We start from the raw sequence: 16,604 nt of genomic DNA, 5'->3' as shown, positions 1-16,604 counted from the left end.
CTGCAGATTTGTTGTTTTGATTTTTGCTTCCACTCTCTTGGACTGATATTAATAGCATCACTTTGTTTTCTATATATGCTCTATAATATGTTAAAAAAACATACATTGGAAAACTCTTGACAGCTACTCTTGTCATGTTTTCATTGTATCAATAATCTACTTTCCTATAATTATATGTGCTTTAATCTTTGTCTTATATTTCAACAGAAGGAGAATATATTAAAATGTTTATGCGAGGTCGGCCAATTACAATGTTCATTCCTTCGGATGTTGACAACTATGATGACATCAGAACAGAACTGCCTTCTGAGAAGCTCAAACTGGAGTGGGCGTATCCTTCACAGACAGGAAACAAATCTATTTGCTTTGTCTTAAGTTTAATAAAAATTTGCTTATCTAATGAATCAAATTGTCCTTAAGCCAGGAATAAAACATAACAAACTTAAGCACTTGAGAAATTAAAAAGGAAACAGGATCTCTGAAATGTGTTGTTTATATTTTGCTAATAGCAATTTAAAATCATCAGAATTAATCCAGACAGGACAGCAGCATCCCAGCTCTGCAACAAGCAGCAGTGATTCGGCAGGGGTGGTTCCAGATTGGAACTGGAAGGACAGTGGCCGACGGTTGGCTCGGCACTTGTCCTGTGAACCATAAAATTCTTTTAGAAAGGGTTAATACTTGCCTCAGAACTACTGTAAGCATTTAAAACACTGATTTGACAATTTATAACTTATGAAATGATGTATCATAAATGGTGAATCCTTTTTTTGGTGGGTTGTTTTGTTCTGAGCCATGGTGTCTTGCCATGGCTTCCTATGTAATCTTGTACTCACTTTGTAGCCTAGGGTGGCCTTATATCCCAAGAGTCTTCCTGCCTTAGCTTCCCAAGGTACTACCACTTAACTATTATGAATCATCTTAAGAGCTCAAATTGGCAAGGATGATTATAATTCTGAAATTGACTACTTCTCTGACAGGCTCAGATACACACAATAGTTTACTACTGAGCTTTCCTGATTCCACCTGGAAAATCTCATGTGGGATGCTAAAAACTCCGTGAAAAAGAAAGAAACTAGCTGTGTGACCTCATTCTCTGTTCTGTGCTCCCCACACTCTTTAAATCCCTTACATTGGACAAAATTAAGTTAGCTTGCAGAAGAAGCTCACCAGTCCTGGAATCTGGCACAGGCTTTTATTGCTATTCTGTACAGCAAACAGAGGGTAACTATCCCTTATTTCTCATTTTAAGCCCAGCATACTTGTTATTTCCTGGATGAGCCTTCTTAGGTCCCACTTTGTGCTTTGTAAGTTGGATCTCCTTGTACTCTTCCTCTGAGCACACTGCCTTACAGGCCCCACTTCTGATTTGGTCAGAGTTGTTTGTTTAGTACATGCTTGGTACATGCTAGGAACTAAGAGTATATTTGTCCAAGGAATATGGACATTCAGGCAAATATAGTTTAAGATTTAGGTCTGGATAGGAGAGGGAAATGTGAGTGTCCTGGCTCTGGTCCAGTCTCCTCTCCTCTGCCTCCATGGCTTCTAGAACACCTTGAGTACTTGCTTTCAAGCCTTGACTTTCCATTCAAGGTACGGTTATCGAGGAAAGGACTGTCGGGCGAACGTGTGCCTGCTTCCCACGGGGGAGATAGTTTATTTCATCGCCTCCGTGGTGGTCCTCTTTAATTATGAGGAGAGGACTCAGCGACACTACCTGGGTCATACAGACTGTGTAAAATGGTGAGTATCAACAGCACTGTCATCCTTGTGCTTGTCTAGCTCCACCATAGTCGTCATTGTCATTGTCGTCATCATTGGAAGCTTAGGCTATAAGCAATAATGTTACGGGTATTCTATGCACTCTGTTTTTAAAGTAAATAAGTCATTAACATTCTTCAAAACACTGGTATCAATAGCAGTAGAATACAGTGCTCTAAATCTCAGTTAATCTACCCTGCTGCTTCAGGTCTTTATCCCTTTCCACCTGGTCTGTTGTATGGGATCCATGTAGAACAGACTAGATGCTATGAATTTCTCAAAATAGGTTTTTGTACATTTACTTAGTATTTATTAAGGGTTTATTCTATGTGATAAGTTTTGGGTTTCAGATTTACCTTTTAGAAGGAGAGAAACCAAAACCTGAATGGGATTCTAAGTATGCAGTGTGGCATCAGACTGTAAGAGCAGGGCTACTTTTAGATCCTTAGGCTTGGGCTTTGCTATTCTTTAGATAATTCAGTCAGATGTTACTAGAATCCATTGTTTTCTTACATTTAAAAGCTTAGCTGCTTTACACTGTTCTGATAATTAAATAAGAATTTCTCTTATGTATGAATGCTAGGATAGTACATAGATGATAGCCTTCAGAAAAGGTAAAAATACATTTATATTTGTGTATATTTGTGTGTGTGCGTGCGTGTGTGTATATATATATATAATGTATAATGTATATATATGTATAATGTATATATAATATATATATATATATATTATATATACACACATGCACGCACACACAGAATCCATACACTATTACAAGAGTAAGAGAAGCGTCTCATGTCTGTCTCAGCTGGGTGCTCGTTATAGTGTTGTGTGGAGGTCAGAGTGTGGAAGTCAGCCTGGTGACACCCTGCACATGGTAAAGAGCAGACAGGCAAGTGTGCTCTCACTCCTGTGGCCAAGGAAAGTAGTGCAAAATATTATTTTGACTCCCATTTGTGTGAAGTATTTCTTAAAGTTGCCTATGAAAAGAAGTTATCACAGTTATCTTTTAACAGTATCAGAAGTCAAGGTTAAGGGAAAGTTAGAGAAGTTCTTCTAATTGGTGGAGGTAGGAAAAAGACTTTTTTAATAGTTTTTAAGTAGCTTTTGATGTTGGAGCCATTCATTACCTAGTGCAGAATTATAATTTAAAATTTTTGTTTGAAAAAAAAGTAGAGTTAAATACAGCAAAAATGTTAATGTGCTAGAGGTTTTTCTTAATGCTGAATTATTTTTATTTTATGTGCATTGGTGTTTTGACTGTATGCATACGTGTGTAAGGGTGTTAATGTTAAATCCCCCAGAACTGGAAACTGTCGTCAGCTGCCGTAGTTCTCTAACCACTGAGCCGTCTCTCCAGCCCCCAGAGGGTTTGCTGGGGTTTTGGTTTTGGTTTTGGTTTTGGTTTTTTTAAATCTCAATTCGGGATATAACTTGTTTAAGAAGATAAAAGAGAAGTATTAGTAAACACTAGCCTCCTTAGAAATGAAAACCTGATATTATATGCCAAATTGTTGAAACATTTCAGAAGATACAATTCTTATCATGGAGAAATTATAGAAATTTGGAATATTTTTATCTCATGTGACAAATTAATACTGTTCTGGAAAATGATTAGCAGTATATAGCAAGATCAAAAAATCGTTCCAGTTGAGCTGAGTCCTTGATTATAGGATGGCTCAGCAAGGGAGCCAAACTGACAAGCTGAGCTCAATCCCTAGAACCTACAGGGTAGGAGAACACTAACTTGTACAGTCTACCTCTGATTGCCACATGCCTTCTCTTCATAAATAAATATTAATTGTTTTAATAATATAGAAAGATTCTAGAAAGGGATGTAAAGACAGTAATTTTTGTCATCAGGAGCTAGGGAAATGTTAAATGTTTCAGTGTTAAAGCTTGTGTGCAGATATGGGCCTGAGATATATCCTTAGTAGCAGCAGTGTGAAAGCTGGGCACAGTCATGTCTGTTACTGTGATGGAGACAGGCCATGCTCAGGCTGGCTGCCACACAGTGGAGCCAAAGCAGCACGCTCTAGGGTCAAAAAAATAAGGCAGGGGAGGCAGTGAGTAAAGGTGAATATGGCAAACTGTATGGAGGATGCACGTGCACACACACTCCCACATATAAATAAACCACTTGCCAAAGAACCTGACCTGTGATCCACATGTGGGAGGAGAAAACCAACTCCCACAAGTAGTACTCTGATCTCTACAGGCTGCATGCATTTACCCACAGATATTGGGCTTGCACACAAGTAAATAAATGTAGTGAAAATTATTATTGCAAATATTTTAAGTGAGGTGGCGAGTGACAGAGGAAGACACCCAGCCTCCATAGGCAAGTTTGCACACCCACACAGGAATGCTCACCTACACAGGAATGTACATCCACACAGGAATGTACATCCACACAGGCTTACATACCTACACAGAAATGCACACCGCTGGCAAGCTTGCACACCTACACAGGAATGCACACCTACATAAGCTTGCACACTCACATAGGAATGCACACCCACACAGGAATGCACACCACAGGCAGGCTTGCATACCTACACAGGCTTAGACACCACAGGCAGGCTTGCATACCTACACAAGGATCACACACCCAAACAAGCTTGCACACCTACACAGGAATGCACACCTACACAGGAGTACACACCACAGGCAGGCTAGCACACCACAGGCTGGCTTGCACACCACAGGCTAGCTTGCACACCTACACAGGAAGGCACACACACTGATTTTGTGGTTGGGTTTGTGTGCACCATGGTAAGAGTGCAGGCTACAGTGTTTTCCATTTCATTTCATTTCATTGTTCTGGGTTAGATTTACTAAAGCTTAACATTAAGAAATAGATACAGGTCAGTAAAATTATATTAGAAGATATTTACTGCTGTGTTTTGTTTGTAGAAAAGTAGAAATGCCTAAAATACTAAAGAATTGTTAAGTTCATATAAGATTGTGTAAGATGAAGCTATACTTAAATTTTAAGAGATGAAAATTACACTGGACCATACTGAACTTCATAAAATGATGTAAAGATGTTTGCCTAAGTATAGGGACTAAAAAGATAATTTGAATAGATGAAAATGGTTTCTGTTCTTACTCTACCAAATTATGAATATATGTTCTCTATGAGTTCACTGTTCCATTAATTTATTAACATTAATAAAAAGAAAATTAGAAGCTTGCTTAATTTACTAATAAAAATAAATAGATCAGGTATGGCTTTAAGCCTGAAAAATATTTGCTTAAAAAATGTTGATAATACAGGGCTGGTAAGATGGCTCAGTGGGTAAGAGCACTGACTGCTCTTGCAAAGGTCATGAGTTTAAATCCTAGCAACCACATGTGGCTCACAATTACCTGTAATGAGACCTGACGCCCTCTTCTGGTGCGTCTGAAGTCAGCTACAGTGTACTTATATATAATAATAAATAAATCTTTGGGTTGGAGCAAGCAGGGACTGAGTTGACTGGAGAGAGTGGGGCTGATCAAAGAAAGCGGGGCTAACCAGAGCGAGCAGAGGTCCTAAAAATTCAGTTCCCAGCAACCACATGAAGGCTCACAACCATCTGTACAGCTACAGTGTACTCACATAAATAAATAAATAAATAAATAAATAAATAAATTTTTTAAAAAAGAAATGCTGATACAAAGGTCCCTTTATGCTGTTTTGTGTTTAAAGTTATGATAAATATTGCTTTTTAGCCTTGCTATACATCCTGACAAGATTAGGATCGCAACTGGACAGATAGCTGGAGTGGATAAGGATGGAAGGGTAAGCAACCAGTTCATGTATCTGCCCTGTTATCAGAAAGACCAACTGCCTTATCTCACTACCTGAAAGTTATAGGAGAGGATCTCTAGAATTAGCTGCGGGGTGTGGGGGGTGATTTTATGTGTTAGAATACTACTTGGATACACTTAGAGTTTCAATTACTATTCAGTTTCACTAAGTTGTCTTATATATCATCTCATTTCTGAGATCAATAGTGAGTATTGATGATGACTTGACTAGCACATGCACGTGATGTTCTTTGGGTCCAGTTTCTACAAAGAAAAGCTGCAAGTGAGTTTTATTTTAAAAGGCTTTGAAGATCCCTTCCAGTTCCATATTCTTTTAAAGGTTGTTTCCATAGAATTTAGTAAGTAGATAATTCATTTTTTTCAAAGTACATTATGTTAAGAATAAAGATAATATACTAAAAGTGAAGTATCAAGGAAGGATGGTCACCCACACCTGAGTACCTGCTGCTTTTTATTTATTTATTTTTTTTCGTTTTTCGAGACAGGGTTTCTCTGTGTAGCCCTGGCTGTCCTGGAACTCACTCTGTAGACCAGGCTGGCCTCGAACTCAGAAATTCACCTGCCTCTGCCTCCCAAGTGCTGGGATTAAAGGCGTGCGCAAGTACCTACTTCTTGTTGACCTCAGGCAGGAGGACTATTTGAATCAGATGAGCCTGGATACAATTTTATGATCCTATCTCAAAGGTAGCAAAGTATTAGTTAGCATACTAGCTAATTAATTAAGCTAGCTAATAGAGTACATTACAATTAGAGTTCTAAATCCATCTTTTAGTGGCTTTTACAGTCTCTATATCTTGGTCTACTTATTTCCAAATATCACAGATTATAAGGATTAAATGATTTTGTATGTGGCATACATTTAATCATGTGTGAAACATTAAATATCCAAAGTATTTGCTGTGTGATCACATGTTCTCATTTTCATAGTATGAGGGGAAAACATACCTATTCAATTGACTGCTCTTCCAGAGGTCCTGAGTTCAATTCCCAGCACCCACTTGTCACAACCATCTATAATGGGATCTGATTCCCTCTTCTGGTGTGTGCAAAGACAGAGCACTCATATAAAATAATAAGTAAATATTTTTAAAAGTATATTCTTTGTAGGAATGTCTAAATTTAGTAGTTTTTCTCTTACTACTGGGCTGGGATTTGGGCTGGATGTGGTAGTACACACCTTTAGTCCCAGCACTCAGGAGACGTAAGCAGGTGATATCTGTGAATTTGAGGCCAACCTGGTCTACATAGTGAGTTCCAGGATAGCTAGAGCTACATAATAGTGAGACTCTGTCTCAAAACAAAAACAAAAACAAAAACAAAAAACAAAAAAAAAAACAAAAAAAACAAGCAAACAAAAATGGGGCAAGACCACTTGGATATGGTAGACCTGTCTTATGTTTTGCAGCCTCTGCAACCCCATGTCAGGGTGTGGGATTCAGTAAGTCTTACCACACTGCACATTATTGGACTTGGAACTTTTGAGCGTGGAGTAGGATGCCTGGATTTTTCAAAAGCAGTAAGTCACAGTTATTTTTTTAAAGTAAGCGATCTAAGCCTGAGTTTGTTTTGTGAATGTATGGGTTCGTGTATCCATCCAAAAATGAGATGGAAATTATTTCCAACATAGCTATTGTTCAATAGCTAGTATTATAATTTGATTAAAGCATTAAATTAGATTTATGATTTAGGATCAAGATACTATATTTATATTTAATTTGTCTCTCTTAGGCAATGTTCTATTGCTGTCATGGAGTTGTTGTAGAGACATCATGACCACAACAACTTGTAAAAGAAGGCATTTAATTAGGGCATGCTTACAGTTTCAGAAGTTTAATTCATTGTCATCATGGCATGGAGTATAGTGGCATGCAGACAGACATGGTAACTGAGAGTTTCTATCTCTGGTTCCACAGGCAGCTGAGAAAGACTTGGGCTTGCTGTGGGCTTCTATAACCTCAAAGCCCACCCCCAGTGACACACTCCCTCCAATATGGCCACACCTCCTAATCCTTTCTAATAGCACCACTCCCTGATAACCAAGCATTCAACTCAGAGACTGTGGGGGCCATACTCAATTTGAACCCGCACATTGTCTTTCCTGAGATAGGGTACCAGTGTAGTGGAGGGAAATTGAAATAAGCAATAAGACATGACTTAGTTTCAGTTTGTGTCAGAGGAGACATTCATCTTATTAGGTAATTCAGACATGACATTTCATTTCTATAAAATAATCTTTTCTGATGTCATTCTGTAGCTTTCCTAAATTCTGATGACCATTTCAATTGGGGGAGGCAAAGAGGCAAGTGCTGCCCCCTAGCTTCACCATAGTGTCTGTTACAGAGTCGTTCTGAGGCATATACTATCAATACTACTAGAAATAAATTGTTTGACATCATCCATAGTTCCTTCTCTTAAACTTACATAATCTGTGGGAATGAAGGTGGTTTCAAAAAAATAAGATAGAAAAATATTTATTTTCATCTCTCATTTATTCCTGTTAATGTAAACCAAGTATGTTATAAAAGCTGAAATCATTGGACTTTAAAGTATCATTTAATTTTAGCATATTTCATCGCACTATTCACAGTTCATCAAACAGAAGGACATGGAGCTATGTATATTTCTGTGCAGCTCCTGTATGGAGAATGCCTTAAGTGTTCCTAACAGCAAGAAGGAAGTGCAGGGGCTAGGAGAGCCTCAGAGAGAGGGACTCACTGGCTGCTGGGAGTCAGCTCAGGAGCAAAGCTGGACATAGGAAGAAGGTTAACGTGTTTCTGTATTTCTAAAAAAAAGCACAGTTTTTGTAAATAGTACATTTAATTTTGTCTCAAAGAAGGAGTTTAACAAATTTTTCATTATCTCACTATTAGTTTTAATAATAGCATTTTTTCTTCAAATTTACTTATTTAGGATTCAGGTATTCATCTATGCGTTATTGATGACTCCAATGAACACATGCTTACCGTATGGGACTGGCAGAAAAAATCAAAAGTAGCAGAAATAAAGGTAAATCAAATAAACCTTGGATATTGCATTTTAAAGTTCATTATTTGATAGGTATTTGGATTTATAATGTACACCTATCCAGGTTAAGAGTCAATGGACAGTTCATATTTATCAGGGTTTTGTTTTTATTTTTTCAGTTTATCAGATTCTGTGACATTAACAGTACAGTTAGATAAACCATAAGAGCTGGCATGGAACAGTTTCATATTTCAGAAAACACTGAGTGTAGTCCCTACTTAAACTGAGTGTTTTGCTTAGCTGCTGTTTCATGCATTGGGTTTTTCAGTCAGTCTTTAAAGCTTTCTAAAAGAAAGTTTCACCCTTAAGAATATGTTTGATATAACTGAAGGTCTTACATAAAAATGATAAGGTTTTCTTTTCTTTCTTTCTTTTTTTTTTTTTTTAGTCTCTTGCTCATTCAGATCACTTATTGAGAATAAGAGTCAGGTCGGCCATCTCACCTCTGTGACACTACAAAAGGAGTCACATACATGCTAAGGAGAGTCCAGAGAACTGAGACCTTCAACAGTACAAAGCCACAGGCACAAAATCAAAATGCAGAGGACCCATCCCCCTAAGTTTGGCAGGAAAACAAATAAAGTCCTAGGCCTGGAATGGAAGGGCACTTACTTTTCAATAAGGCAATTACAAAGCATATAAACTCCATTCCCCAAATACACTCCAGTGTGCATTACAGTCAATAGAAAGCAGGCAAAGAGGGCGCATAAGGTTTTTTTTATATAATGATTATAGACAGTGCCATAACATTTAGAGGAATTGTAGAATTTATGAGTGCTGTGGAATATTGCAATAGCATGGTGTGGCTCAGCCTGGCTTGTAAGAAGATCGATTGTAAGTTAGCATCGCAGCTGCATTTACATGGGGCAGAAATGTTAAGGCTACAGAGGGCTTTGATAAATCTTTAAAGAAGAATACGTTTCCAAGGTTGGAGAGATGGTTCAGCAGGTAGAACTAACTGGTCCTCTTCTTGCAGAGGACCAACTTCCAGCACCCATACATCATGGGCCACCTGTGACTCCAGCTCTCCGGAAATCAGGTCTCCATGGGCACCTGCACTTATGTGCAAGCATTCACACAAACACATATGCATAAACATGATTAACAAGTAAATAAAGGAAGAATACATTTTGCTTCAGCTCCTTGTCTCTCTTGTTGGGGTTATTTTTGATAAATTGCAAGTTTTTGACTTAAAAGTGGGTTTTTGTTGTTGTAACTTCTAAAGCAAGCAAGGTACATTTGATGGTACTTGAAATTCACTGTCAGAAAATCTCACACCTTAAAAACATAAGTGAAGACAGGTGACCCTTTGGCTACTACCATTCTGTATAGTTTATACCACTGATGTGTAGGGAAGTTGCAGCAAAATGAAATCTATAAGTGCTTTCTCTTTTGTAGTTATGTCTATCAGGTGAAGTCTTGGTTTTCCCACTGGCCATTCTGTACCACCTTTCCAGATATGTTGCTAGTACAGAGCTTTGTTTCAGGCCCTCCACTGAGGGTATTCCTGTCAAAATATACCACGTTACACATCTCTGGTTCAGATTTCCCAGGCATTGTATATGAATGTCCTCTACCACAAATCAAGAATAACATGTCACAGTCTCCTGATTGTCTCACCCAGTCCCATCCAGTGTTGCTTCCCAGTGTGGACGCTATAGTCATCCAAGACCAGAGTTCGTGCCTGTCTCTTACCCTCTTTTCTCTCATCCAGATTCCTCAAACTCTCCTAGATGTTCATTGCCAGAATTGGTCATTGTAAAACTAAGACTTTTAACTTCAGAATATTTGTTCCTATTTTGAGTAGAAAGGAAAGCCTTTTGTAGGAAAAAGCATTTTGTTAAGAACGACTGGGTTCAGCCGGGCGGTGGTGGCGCACGCCTTTAATCCCAGCACTTGGGAGGCAGAGGCAGGTGGATTTCTGAGTTCGAGGCCAGCCTGGTCTACAGAGTGAGTTCCAGGACAGCCAGGGCTATACAGAGAAACCCTGTCTCAAAAAACCAAGAAAAAAAAAAAAAAGAACGACTGGGTTCTAGAGTTAGATACCTGGGCCTTCTCTCCCCTGTCTTCCTCTGGTGTGTTGTTGAACTTACGGCATTCTAACAGGGGACTCTCTGTGCTTACATCATAAAAATTGAGTGCCTGATAAATAACTTCTACTTTATGTAAGTTTAAAGGTCAGTATGGAAGTGCTGCTGTGTGGGTAAGTTGGTATAGTCATTTCGGAAAACTATTTGGCATTACTTGCTAAGGTTGAACATGCACCTACTTGCTGACACAGCCTGTTGCTCTCCAGTGTATATAAACCCAGTGGAAATCAGTTGATGTGATCTGTTCACTAGAATGCAGATAACAGTGTTATTTACAATAGCTAAAAAGAAAAAAGTGGAACTACCCTAATTCCAGTCAGCAGGAGATTCATTCTCTTGCTCCCCCTTCTTCTTCCTCCCCTCCTCTCCCTCCTCCCCCTCAATCCTTTTCCAAAGAATATTTTACAACATTTAGCATCAACATGAATGGATCTCACAAGTACAGCGTTGAAAAAAATACTGTAAACGTTAAAGGAGTACACTGCTTGTGATTCCGTTTAAGTGAAGCTGAGAGAGCTCGCCACTCTGACTTCTTAAGTGCAGGTGCAGGCTAGGTGACGAGAAAGGGCTACGGTCTGTCTCTAGCTCTGGGGTTGGGAACTTTAAGATATCACATTGCTCTTGTGTCTTACATAGTGTGCTTTCCCAAATATGTAAGATGTAAGCTATAATTCTTAACAGATGTCTTATAAATAAATAGCAAAAGAATACAATAGCTATATTATAGAATATAATTGCTATAATAGCGTAAAGATATCAAATTTAAATCTTACTTACAATTCTGCTCTCAAATTTATTTTAGGAATAAGTCTCAGGAGAAAAGGCATATTTCCTAGACCAGCTCCCTGACTGTACAGGCACTCTAATTGGATTTTGGTAATAATAAGAATATGCATTCTCTTAAAACTATCACTTTTTTTTCACAGACAACAAACGAAGTTGTTTTGGCTGTAGAATTCCACCCAACAGATGCAAATACAATAATAACATGTGGCAAATCTCATATTTTTTTCTGGACCTGGAGTGGCAATTCACTAACAAGAAAACAAGGAATTTTTGGGGTAAGGATCAGAATGTTATAACATAATTGTGTGTGTGTGTGTGTGCGCGAGTGTGTGTGTGCGTGTGAGTGTGTGTGTGTAATATTTTATTCTAGGTTAAGCATAAAATCACCATGCCAAAGAAAAACTAAAAATTCTCATTTTATTGTAGAAATATGAAAAACCAAAATTCGTTCAGTGTTTGGCATTCTTAGGGAATGGAGATGTTCTCACTGGAGACTCGGGTGGAGTCATGCTTATCTGGAGCAAAACTACGGTGGAACCCCCACCTGGGAAAGGCCCTAAAGGTATCTGCTTCTCATTCAGCGTTGTATGATTCTCATATGTGCTGTTGCAGCTCCACCCTTACCAACCAGGAGACAGTTTGCACTGGGCAACGTGATAACTCCAGAAAGAACCTTCCTAAGGAAAGTATTCATTATGCACATATATTCTACATGTGATCATATAGAACTCTTCCCTCCAGAAGTTTAGTATGAATTGGGCAATGGTGGCGCACGCCTTTAATCCCAGCGCTTGGGAGGCAGAGGCAGGTAGATTTCTGAGTTCCAGGACAGCCAGGGCTACACAAAGAAACCCTGTCTCGAAAAAGGAAAAAAAAAGAACAGAAGTTTAATATGAGAGGGAGAACACACTTAGAAATACATACTAATTTAAAATATATAAAATTTCACAGGTATCTGAGCAGAACTCATGGTCATGCTTTTAGAAAGGACCTGCAGCCCTTCTTCCCAGCCCCACTGGTTGGTAGGCCTTGGCATTCTTTCCACACATTGACAAGGCACAAACCAGGCACATACAAAGACATTTTAAAAATGTTTCTCGCTCCTAAATCTTTGCTAGGCTCCCTTTCTAGAACTCAGAAGTCCAACCATTTGGCCTACTCTCCACGTCACCTGCATGGGCCCTTTACCTAGGTGGTAAGACTGTCCTCTTGTCTCATTAGCCTCCCTCGACTGCTAGAGCCCTGCTCTGAGTAAGCAACATGGACTCAGTTTAGATGATGTAATTTCTTTTGTTTCTCAGTAGACTAGAAAGAATAATTCAATGTTTATTAGTGACTGTCATACACTGCGCTTACAGAGGCTTTTGCAAAGCTTCAGGGACACTGAGGTGGGAGACTTGGATCCTGGCTACAGCTTTACAGATAATTTACTGGATAGTTCTATCCTTCCTGTTGGTGACACTACTCTAATACTGCACAAAACTGTGACAAGAGATGACACTGAAGTTGATCCTGCACTTTATATACCCTGTTGTCTGGACAGGAATCACTGTTGCAGCAGCTTACAGTTTTTTTAAGAAAATATTTTTAGAATACATAATTACTGACATAAATGTAAAGGATTAGATTCAGTCTTAAGTCTCTATACCTGCCATGTTTCTGTAACTTGCAGAGACTAGGTTTTTGTTTAGGAAAATGTGAACTTTCTGAGTATTCATTCACCCTGACGTCTGCTAAAGCTGTTTTCCAGAAAGATACTAAAGTTTAAGAAAAAATGTGCCAGGCGGTGGTGGCGCGTGCCTTTAATCCCAGCACTTGGGAGGCAGAGGCAGGCGGATTTCTGAGTTCGAGGCCAGCCTGGTCTACAGAGTGAGTTCCAGGACAGCCAGGGCGACACAGAGAAACCCTGTCTCGAAAAACCAAAAAAAAAAAAGAAAGAAAGAAAAAAGAAAAAATGTTATTTCTAGTGTTTTCATTTTTCTCTTACCATATTAGGTGTATATCAGATCAACAGACAAATCAAAGCCCATGATGGCAGTGTGTTTACGCTTTGTCAGATGAGAAATGGGATGCTATTAACTGGAGGTGGAAAAGACAGAAAAATAATTTTGTGGGATCATGATTTGAACCTTGAAAGAGAAATCGAGGTAAGGCTGGAAATGGGACCTTTAAAAACTAAAACTCCCATTTTGAGATAGCTTTTCTGGTTCCTACTGTTCATTCCCTCCCCATAGGAAAGCGTTTGTTACGACACAGAGGACTCTGCTCTAAACAGAATAATGTGGAGTTTGAGGGCTTTATTGTGTAGTACAAGAAATTGAACTCAACGTCTGACACAAGCTAGGCAGATCTGGATAAGCAGAGGCATTTTTAGAACCAACCCTTCATGAGGAAGAAGCGTACCATTTCAGAGTCATTCTGTGGGATCTGTTATCAGTGTAAAGGACGCTGAGCATGTGTCACATAGTGTGTCAATGAAATGGTCTCACAAAGAGACCTGTGAATGGTCTTTGTAATACTTTATAATTCAGTCATCCCTTCGTATCTATAAGGGAGTCTCCAGTCTCCTCATAGATGCTAGAATCTGTAGGTACTGAAGTACCTAACCCAATGTAGTCAATTATTTCTGTGGACTTAAACTTTAAATTGTCTTTATATTGCTTACCACACCTGATACAGTGTGACTGCTATGGAAGTGTTTTACTGACCTGTATAAGATCTAATTAATGATGGGCAGAGGCAAGGTGGATACATACATACTCAATACATACATACCTTCTCAGTATACACATGCATACTCAGTACACACAGAAGGTTTTTTTACCCCTGTATTTCATTCCATGGATGATTTAGTACTTGAATACAGAGTCTACAGATTAAAAGGTCAGCTGTTTTTTGATTTACTGTAATTTTTATCTTTCAGTCCTTGTAACAATCAGGAATGAATGTATTACCCCCATGTCATGGATAAATTAATTGTCTTAAGCTAAGTGACTTGCCCAGAAGATCATGAAACAAAACCCAGACCATATTCTTTATGAACTTAGATAGAACTTCTTCCTCTCCCACACTGCTATAACTTTCAGTATCATACAGAGTATAAATCTAAACTTTACTGAAGTGGGCTGCAAGTTAGATCACTGACAAGCTTGAATAGCATGTGGGAGACCCTGTTCTACAAAGATAATTATGATAAATGTGGCAAAGAATGTTGATAATAATACATTATAACTTCTGTATAATAAAATGTAATTGAACATTAAATTACAATCTGCTGAGACCGTCACATTTTTCCAGCCTCAGAGTCTGTCTGTATTACTCTCACTGCAGACAGCTGTGAGCATAGTACTGTTCAGGTACTAATTAGTACATGTCACTGTTTATGGTAACTTCACACCTTCATTTCTTCTAGGTTCCTGATCAGTATGGCACAATTAGAGCAGTTGCAGAGGGAAAGGCAGAACAGTTCTTAGTAGGCACATCACGAAATTTTATTTTACGGGGAACATTTAATGATGGCTTCCAAATAGAAGTACAGGTAAGCTGTTTGATGCCAGTGATTTCTACGTTATTTCTCAACAATATATTTTGGTTCTTACAGAGAGATTTTTTTTTTTTTTTTCATTTCCAGGGTCATACAGATGAACTCTGGGGCCTTGCAACACATCCCTTCAAAGATCTGCTCTTGACATGTGCACAGGACAGGCAGGTGTGCATGTGGAACTCAGTGGAGCACAGGCTGGAGTGGACCAGGCTTGTGGACGTGAGTGCAGAGCTTCCCCACACAGACTCCTCCCACTGGCACTCGATGAAGCATTGATCTAAACGTGTGCTTTTGGTTTGGTAAAAGGGCTGAGAGTAAGGGGGAGATGTCTGGTCTCTGTTCCAATATGAATCCACGTTAAGAAGCAAGATAGTCAGTCGAATGCTTCCCTCTCAGTTTCAGTGGTAAACTTTTAAAGATTTTGTATATTTGTGGAACATTAATTATGAAGTGCTTGAGCCTCTGTCGTGTTACAGTTGGGTTCAGTGAGTGCTGTGACAGACGGTCCTGTCTTCTTTTTGGGTAACCTTGTATTTTCTCACTGCACTTTTCTACCCTGAAAGAAATGGATGAGTTCTTTGTGAAGTTCGTACCATATTTGGTGTTACCTGTATTGTTCCACTCCCTGGCCACAAGCCAATCACTTGTTTCCACTCTCCAGTCAGTTCCTTTGCCAGTTCTGTCCATGTAGCATTTCTCATTGGTTTATAGTAAAGCTGACCAGAATTTCTTGTTTATTTGAAACAAGTTATTTTTAAAGATTTGAGTTTTTGGTTTTTTGTCTATTTGTTTGTTTTGTTTTTTTGACAGTTCCCTTAAACCTTGGAGCCTTTATCCTGAGCCCCAATGGCTGTCCTTTTCTCCTCTAGGAACCAGGACACTGTGCAGACTTTCATCCAAGCGGTACAGTGGTGGCCATTGGAACACACTCAGGCAGGTAGGGTCTGTAAGTGAGCCGAGTGATCTGAAATAGTGCGATGTTTGAATCGTTGGGGAAATCACGTCCTATATAGCACACTTAATACTCTACTGTGTACTTGGTCAGTCACCACTTCCTGAGCTCTAAATGAAGCATAAGGTTAGAAGAGTTTGAAAATCATGAAGCCATACTGTTTGAATAAAGGTGTCAAATAGATACACAGAGCCCTGTTTTGTGTTCTTGTTTTCAGTTGCTCTGATGGATTAGCTAGGAGAATGCTCAGCAAGTAAGGTGCTTGCCACCAACACCATTCTAGGAATGGTTCAGTTCCTAGAATCAAAAGAATCAACTCCTAAAAGTTGTCCTTGGACCTCCACACACAGCCATGACACGTGCATCCCCACACACATACATTAAATATATGTAAAAAAATTTAAAATGATGTGGTTAAAAACTACTTTCTAACATCTGTGTGGCTGTGAGGTCCCTCCGTCTTAGTGATGCACTCCAAAGGTAAGGTAATGACCTCTTGAGAGAAAGACCTTAGTAGTGCTGGCAGTCAATCAGCCCGTGCTCATGGTGCTGACTTGGAGTCTCTGCTGGCAGCTATAGCTGTCACTGCTGATTAGGTACAACTGTCAAGTTCACACCTGCCTCCATG

At 39.0% G+C, this 16,604-nt stretch overlaps 1 protein-coding gene across 4 annotated transcripts in view; it reads left to right on the top strand.

Moving 5' to 3' along the window:
• The window catches only part of Eml4 (EMAP like 4), a 130,093-nt gene that overhangs the window by 90,353 nt on the left and 23,136 nt on the right, over positions 1-16,604 (top strand). For all 4 annotated transcript variants that reach the window (XM_031356744.1, XM_031356743.1, XM_031356742.1 and 1 more), the window contains 11 exons: positions 208-331; positions 1,594-1,743; positions 5,482-5,551; positions 6,986-7,096; positions 8,491-8,586; positions 11,621-11,755; positions 11,907-12,042; positions 13,476-13,627; positions 14,893-15,018; positions 15,112-15,243; positions 15,894-15,961. In XM_031356744.1, coding sequence (XP_031212604.1) covers positions 208-331; positions 1,594-1,743; positions 5,482-5,551; positions 6,986-7,096; positions 8,491-8,586; positions 11,621-11,755; positions 11,907-12,042; positions 13,476-13,627; positions 14,893-15,018; positions 15,112-15,243; positions 15,894-15,961 — 1,300 coding nt within the window. The remainder of the gene's footprint in view (positions 1-207; positions 332-1,593; positions 1,744-5,481; positions 5,552-6,985; positions 7,097-8,490; positions 8,587-11,620; positions 11,756-11,906; positions 12,043-13,475; positions 13,628-14,892; positions 15,019-15,111; positions 15,244-15,893; positions 15,962-16,604) is intronic.

This window comes from Mastomys coucha, unplaced genomic scaffold (genome assembly GCF_008632895.1).
Source record: "Mastomys coucha isolate ucsf_1 unplaced genomic scaffold, UCSF_Mcou_1 pScaffold6, whole genome shotgun sequence".
Lineage (NCBI taxonomy): Eukaryota > Metazoa > Chordata > Mammalia > Rodentia > Muridae > Mastomys > Mastomys coucha.
This window is presented reverse-complemented; position numbering and strand designations above follow the sequence as displayed.